At 30.6% G+C, this 7,652-nt stretch overlaps 1 protein-coding gene across 1 annotated transcript; it reads right to left on the bottom strand.

Moving 5' to 3' along the window:
* Positions 1-523: 523 nt before the first annotated feature.
* Positions 524-1,748, bottom strand: LOC145956933 (protein LURP-one-related 10-like). Its single transcript, XM_083072863.1, has 3 exons — positions 1,508-1,748; positions 1,161-1,394; positions 524-1,062 (listed from the first exon to the last, which is right to left on the bottom strand). Exons 1-3 carry the CDS (start codon positions 1,709-1,711, stop codon positions 775-777), a joined length of 726 nt encoding a protein of 241 aa, XP_082928989.1. The 5' UTR covers positions 1,712-1,748; the 3' UTR covers positions 524-774.
* Positions 1,749-7,652: the final 5,904 nt, after the last annotated feature.

Raw genomic sequence — 7,652 nt, 5'->3', positions numbered from 1 at the left:
GATCAATCTTTCAGTGTCACCAAACATTGGCCTGGGTTACTGAACAACTGGGCAAAAGGAATCGTGAACTCCTTGTTAAGCAACTTCATCCACTGCCACGAAGTATACATAATCTCTTTGACTGTGTTTTCCCGATTAAAAATCACACCTTCAAACCTACACGTATTCCTATGCATCCACACTATTCGAATCGTTGCCATACTATAAAGTTCTCCATGATTGTAGTGATTAGATGATAAAGATGTTGGAATAAAGTTGAAGTGTTGTATGAGATGGACATTTTATCCATTTCAACCATCCTTTCCAAATATTTAGGTTATGTAAGTTCACGATTATCGTAACTATATCATGATAAAAAAATAAATACAAAAAACACTAAATCAATGAAATGATGGATGAACATACTGTGAGCTAAACAAAACTACACACAACGAAGTTAATCAGAAGTAGCTTCTTGAAAGTCCTACAGCAAGGTATTACTCTAAGTAAATAAAAAAAATAAAAAAAAATTAAAAAAAGACCGTGAAAATAATTATACGTTTATACCTTCTCAACGTGTTTCATACACTGAAGCAGAAATGTCTGAAAATGAAAACTAAACCCTATAATTCTAACTAGATGTATTATACATGTTTTTAATGTTTCTTCAATGGAGTTTTCTCTTGATAATCTGTATTGACATTTAATATAAACTCCTTTTTAGACAGGTTACAAATATGAAACTGCAACAATGATGACAGCATCGTTACCACTTATTCACTTAGCAAAAACCACTTATAGATCTGGATCTAACTCTTCTTCTTCCAAGTTTTCTCCTTCTAAGTTTCCTTCTTCCAAGTTTTCTTCTTCCATGTTTTCTCCTTCTGTGTTTAGTGCTTCATACACTGAAGCTATTGCCCCGGCAGTTGCGATACCTCCCATCGCCACATTTGCAGTATTCGTCAACTTACTCATAAGCTTTTTAAAATTTCCCATTTTGCTAACAATTATAGTTAGTGCCACTATGAATGCGTGGTCCACGTTGGGACTGATGCAAACTCTGAAGTCACCATTGTTAACTACCTATAAAAGAGAGAAACCAAATTATATTTATTCATCTGAAATAAAAATTAGTTAAATTAATTGGTGTGTAAAAAAGTTAATACTCGTAACATATATACCTTGGCAACAATTGTTGGAGATTCACGGAAATAAAAGGTGCACGTGCTTTTATTTCCAGAAATGATGACTCTAAAGTCACACATGCTTTCATCTTGGTTGTTTGCGAGGTAGACATCTAATCTAATAATATTATCACTTTGGATCATTGACGACTTCTTCACTGAAAAGAGAAATTGAGAGAGATCATTGCTTTTACCCCTGAAAACTTGGCACCGCCCGTGCAATGTCTTATTCTACAAAATTAGAAATTATTAAGAACATATAATATGGAACGAAAATATATATTGGTCGGAAAATTGGATTAACACAAGAAAATGGATGAATATAAGATATTAAGATGGCTTACCCTTTTGTATAGAGTGACGATGGGGTTTCCTTTATCATCACACAAGACACGACGGTGGTGAAGTGTTAACAAAGTCTCTTTTATTACCTTAAAGACAAGGTCGCCGTTATTGTTGTAAGCGGCACCTTTTTTTGTATTAATTTGTAGATCGAGAGAGTCGGGAACACAGTAAGAAGGGTTGATAACCGATAATTGTTGTGCCATTGGAGAGAGAGGTGCGTTGTGGAATGAATACCAATTATAATGCTAATTTATAGACCATGTTCTGTACATATACGAATAGCAATTATTATGTTCTTTGATATACCAAGTAATTAGGACCACATGCAATTCTAGGTTTGTTCTTCAGACTCAGATATAGCCAAATGATGGGACCCCCAACTGATAGAGTATTTAACTACTCATGTATACACACTGCATAATTTGGAACACATAAATGAACGGTACTCGTTTGAGCTCGCTTGATATACTTCTGAGAAACGTGCGTGGTCTGCCCTACATGTTTATTTATTTATTAATTATTTATTTTTAGACATCAAAGAAACAGTATATTGAAGGATAAAGGACTCCAAACCCATATCTAATAAGATATTCAACACTGACTTGTCGAACAAATTAGATATAATGTGTAATTGTGTAAGGCAAATTCTACACTAAATTCAAAATGTCAAACAAAAGCCCCCACACAAATTTTATGCCTCAACCACTCACTACAAACCAAAACTACAATCCTACCACCCATGAAAGTAATAAACCATTATCCCACTAACTCTGTGTTACATATAATCAGGGCCTCCCACAATTAAGTTTTTTTATTGTTCTGATGTCTAAAAAGTTCTATCTTATTTAGGAGTTGTGATTAAAAATAGTTTATAAACATCTTCTGCCTTTAATTAACTAAGACGTCTTTTAAAGGATAAAATTGTAACGATCTAACAAGCATCAAAGTGGATAATATACACTTCGAATGTGATAATCCTAATTATTAATACATGTTTATGACATCAACATGCAGTACAATTATGACATCACCCATTTAGAGTCATCCCTACTGCTATATATCCACCGTCTATACCCTAGTCTTGCAAACACAATCATGAATTTAAGGAACACAGGAAGAAACAATAATTGAATGACTTTTGGAAACACTAGCCAAAACCAAATTGATTTAAGAATCTCTTTCAGTATAAATTTTCTGCCAAACTGACCTCTAAAAATACACATGTTTCTATATTTCCAAATAGTACACGCTATTGCTCTTCCCTACATGTTAGATCACATTTGAATCGGAAGTTGCTTAGGACGAACAAATATTTTAATTTCCCATCCTAACCATATAACGTTTCTTTGGTCGATCACTTAATAATCAATCAATGAAAACTAGTAGTGTGATTAATAACCTTAATTACCTTTAAATAATTATGTGTGGTCAGAATTTAATTCGTAAATATGTATTTATATATAAAAAAAATTATATGTGTTCAAGAGATTAATCTCTTAAACAAATTACAATATTTCAGGATATAAAACTTGCTCTTCTTAAACAAGATTTTGAGTTTGAATCTTGTGTAGGATATTAACAGTGCAATTTGATTCGATTTTTACCTTAAAAATCATTCAAACCAAATAAGAAAATTAAATGGGATTCAATTTAAATGAATTATGAAATTTAAACTAAATCAAACTAATATTTTAGGGTTTAGTTTGGTTTTTGCAGTTTTTAAAATTTATTTAAAAATTAATAAAAAAATGTAATATTATGTTATTTGTTTAAGACTGTATGCAAAAAATAAAATTAAAAGTGTAGAAATACTAAAATATTTTAGTCTCTTAAAATATTTAAACCAAGTCTTATCTTACTAGTTTAGTAAAAAAAAATTCTCTAATACAATTTTAGCTATCATATTAAATATCTCTCTCTCTCTCACACACACACACACACACACACACACATATATATATATATATATATATATATATATATATATATATATGATGGGTTATAATAACACCAGTGTAATTTTACTAAGTATTACACCACTCAATAACTTTATATTAAATGTAAATTTTGTAAATCCTATGAATTTTTTTTCATCGAAAATATATTTTTCGACAGATTTATATATGTCAGAAATTACTGACGAATATATCAATCAGAAATTACTGACGAATATATCCATTAGAAATATAAATTTTTCGACTGATTTGTATCCGTTGAAAATATAAATTTTCTAACATATTTGTATCCATCAGAAATTATTCTCAGTAATATAACTTTTCCTACGAATTTTTTCCCGTCGAAAATTATTCGTCAATAATTTGTATTTTTCTTGTAGTGAAAGTTTTAAATTGTTTGTCAATGACATCAATTGTCCAGTAGCGGATGCCCAAGTGGGTCAAGTCATAGTCAACACGTGGTGCTTGGGTTGCTACAATTAAGTAGAGAGAGTTGTGCCCTAACTAATAGCTATAACTTTTGACTTAGTGATAAGCGTTTGATTTAATAATTGGTATCAAAGCCAAGGTTAATGTGGTCGATTCTTAGCGAGAGCAATTGCTGAGGGAAAGATTGTTTGTCAGTGGCATTAATTGTCCAGTGGCGAAGGCCCAGGTAGACCAAGTCACAGTCAACACGTGACGCTTGAATTGCTATGGTTAAGTAGAAAATATTGTGACTTGACTAATAGTTATAACTTTTGACTTAGTGGTAAACGCTCTATCCAACATAAACACATGTAACAGATACTTGTGAAAATAATAAGTATTAACAATAAATACTTGTAAAAGTACTAAGTTTTAAATACATTGTTAGATCCTTCTAATTCTTATAAATAATACGATATACTTCCAGTACCAAATTTCCCCCCTATTTTCTCCCCTTCCTTTATATCTCATTGTGATTCCCTTTCCCTTATAGTTGATCACATGGTAAGTGAACCATAGTCAACTTCTGACAGTCATGAGTAAGATCCTCTCCTTAGGAACTAAGTTTGGTTGATTAATTAATTCTCAATTAGTTTAGATAAACAAGAAATAAACATATACACCATATTCACAAATGTTCAACATTTGATTCATTGAACTAAAAATTCAAATTAATAAAACTTAAAATAAGTGAAAAACATGCAAATAAGTATTAGAGAAGTTCTCATGCATATGAGATGTTTGAGATTGGATTTCACTTACTACACCTTTTTGGAACCTTAATAAACATACATATGTTAATCTCTCTCCTACAATATTATTTATAATTAGAGTCACTTAAATACTAATTCCTTAATAAAGAGATTCTAAATTTTTCTCCTGAAATATCAATTCCTTGCATATTTAAAAAGGATAACTTGCATTAAGAAAATCCTTTAAAGACTAATGAGTTTTAGCTTTATTCCTTGCAACTTAAACCATTAGGTGATTCATTTCAAATCATTACCCAAAAATAAATTTTCCAATTGAGTTCTAAATCAAAGTTTCAAATATGAGTGACCACAACACATAAAGGCATTAAGAAAAAAAATGAATCACTAATAAGTAGAAGAGATCATAATATATATGAAAATCAATAGTTACATTAATTAAGGTGCAATAGATTACATCAAATCCCAAAAAGAAAAGGTTAGCTACTCATTTCCATGAAAGCCAACTAATAAAAGAAGAAAAGAAAAAGAAAATTCTAGTAGAAATTATAATCATTTCATTCTTGAACCGTTGGAATTGTCACCAAAATCTTCATCTTGAATGGTCTTCAAGATTAGAGAGAGTGTGTGATGAATGAGATATAAATGTCTCTAGAGTGTTTGGGTTTTCATTTTTCCCCTCTAAATATGTTTTGATTTATAATAGGTAATTATTTGTTGCATCAAATTGGATGATTAGAGCCTTTTAGGAATAACTTAAGTTGTTTTTGGATTACTTCATCATTAAGAAAGTCAAATGGCTTAAACTTGAAATGGCTTAAGTCTTTTTTGGCAGATTGCAATCATCAATTTTTCTGAAATGGCTTAAGCACTTTTGATTTGGCTTAAGCCTTTTTGAGTTGGTGGAGATAAATGATTTTTTTCCATAAATCTTCCCCAATTCCAATTTTCTTCTCTTCCCTCCTTTTCTTAATCTATATCTTCTTAACCTAGAAAAAATCTTCCATAATTGACAAAAAAAATTATAACAATTTTAATGGATTGGATTTCTATATTATGATTATATAACTATATATAATATTTACATCCTTGGAACAATTAGTAAGAAAAAAATGGGTGAAAGCATGTTACTTTACGCAATAATATTCATGAAGTTTAAGTAAAAATGAAAATTAATATTTATCCTCCCTTGTTGGACTCTCTTCCTATTTATATATAGGAACTAATAAGATAGTTTTGATTCCATTCTGCAAACACTATTTCCATTTTATTTACATAGACATGTGGTTTTGCTCTCACTTGGGTTGCCTAATTTGTAGAACACTCATTTGGCCTTTGAATTTGCCTAAGAATTCTTGTGATGGGTTAATGGAATCTAATGGCATCTTTGTTGATTGAGTTCACAAGTGTGTTGATGAGGAAAAACTACACACTATTTCGAGTGAGGAGGCGACAAAGGGAGAGGTAGCAAAGGGAGACAAAGGAAGCAGAAGGAGGGGATGTATGGTGGAGGCAATGACGAAGGTGATAGAGGAAGAAGAGGAGAGAGAAAGGGATCAAAGGGGCCATTAAAAACCTATCTAGGAAATATTCTTTATTTAGTGGGCCACATTTTTAGCTAATAGTGGATTATGGATTATAAAAGTGAAAAATACATGTTAACACACAAGAAGAGAGGTTGAGTTATGTATTTAAAAACTTTCAATAAAACTTTTTCAATCAAAATTAGTTAGTGTTTTAGCAATATAAAATATATAATAAACATTGTCCTAAATTGTAAAGGAGCATGAAGAAAGAAATTACATGGTTCTATATTGTTTCATTCTTTACATAAGACCTACATTCAGACCTTTCTTTATTAAAGGAATTCTCTACTCAACCAGATAATACAACTAGGGATGGCATGTGGGGTGGGGCCCGTCACCCGACCCAATTAGTGTGAGTATCCATTTAATAGATATCTATAAATTTTTTACATATTCATAAGTATCCACAAGTATCATGTGGATATTGATTAAAATGTAAAACTTTAAATAAAAAATATAAGAAATAAAATAAAACTAAAATAAATAATTTTAAAACATATTTATATTATAAAATAATTTTGTAACATATATTTGTTTAAAAAAAATAATTGTGATATATATTTATAGTAAAGATAAAGTAAATCAAATTATTTTTTATATAATTAAAAGTATTTATTAACTTTTTAAGAGAACAAATACCTTATTATTTGTCCCCATCACATTATAAAAAGGACTCTCATTTAATTATCTATGTATAATCTATAGTGAGTTTTATCTATAGATATTTGTGGGTACAAATTTTTTTTGTCATCTTTAAGTACAACCAAATTCTTAGTCTCCAAGAGTTACAAATTTCCAACCACAAACATTGTATTGGACATTCCAAATGTTCTCCCTAATAAGTCTCTTCATGGTTAACAACATAGAGGGTTGAAGGTTACAAGTGTTTAACTTATAATAAGGATGAAGATATATGAAGGTTACAACCACTTGAGATCTCTTAATTGACTTTATGCTAATGTGAAGGTTACAGAGGTTGCAGGATCATTCACTAGAGATCATCCACTCAATGGAACTTGAGTATTGTGAATATGATAGCTTTTACTTGATCTTGAGGAATAAAACTTCAGGAAATTTGATATTCAATTTGATATCCAATTTGATGTCCAGTTCAGGTTCGCACATTAATTATAACCACTTACACCCCATCTTTAACATATCATGTATCATTCTAACATCCCAACCAGCCACCATTAGCATTGTCTCCCTCCCTCTCCTTACATTTCAGACTATCACACCCACTAGAATGGTATATTAAAGTCAAATTATTTATTTTTGGACAAAAAATAGAAATGGAATATTGTTGCGGATCAGTCACGGATTAAGAGTTAGGGTTTCGTTACATTTTGATGCGTTAGGGCATTCCGTGTTATTGCATTTCATATCACATTTGTGAGTTGTTGGGATCCAGGTATATCCATGTCA

The sequence above is a fragment of the Cajanus cajan genome, chromosome 4, assembly GCF_000230855.2.
Source record: "Cajanus cajan strain Asha chromosome 4, NIPB_CcT2T_4, whole genome shotgun sequence".
Taxonomy (NCBI): domain Eukaryota; kingdom Viridiplantae; phylum Streptophyta; class Magnoliopsida; order Fabales; family Fabaceae; genus Cajanus; species Cajanus cajan.
Note: the sequence above shows the minus strand (reverse complement) of the source record. Positions and strands in the feature narration are given on the sequence as shown.

Coding starts and splice junctions, on each gene's coding strand:
- LOC145956933 (XM_083072863.1), bottom strand. CDS start 1,711: ATGGCACAACAATTATCGGTTATCAACCCTTCTTACTGTGTTCCCGAC. Junction 1,395..1,507: donor TCGTCACTCTATACAAAAGG/GTAAGCCATCTT, acceptor CTAATTTTGTAG/AATAAGACATTGCACGGGCG. Junction 1,063..1,160: donor CTCCAACAATTGTTGCCAAG/GTATATATGTTA, acceptor TCTCTTTTATAG/GTAGTTAACAATGGTGACTT.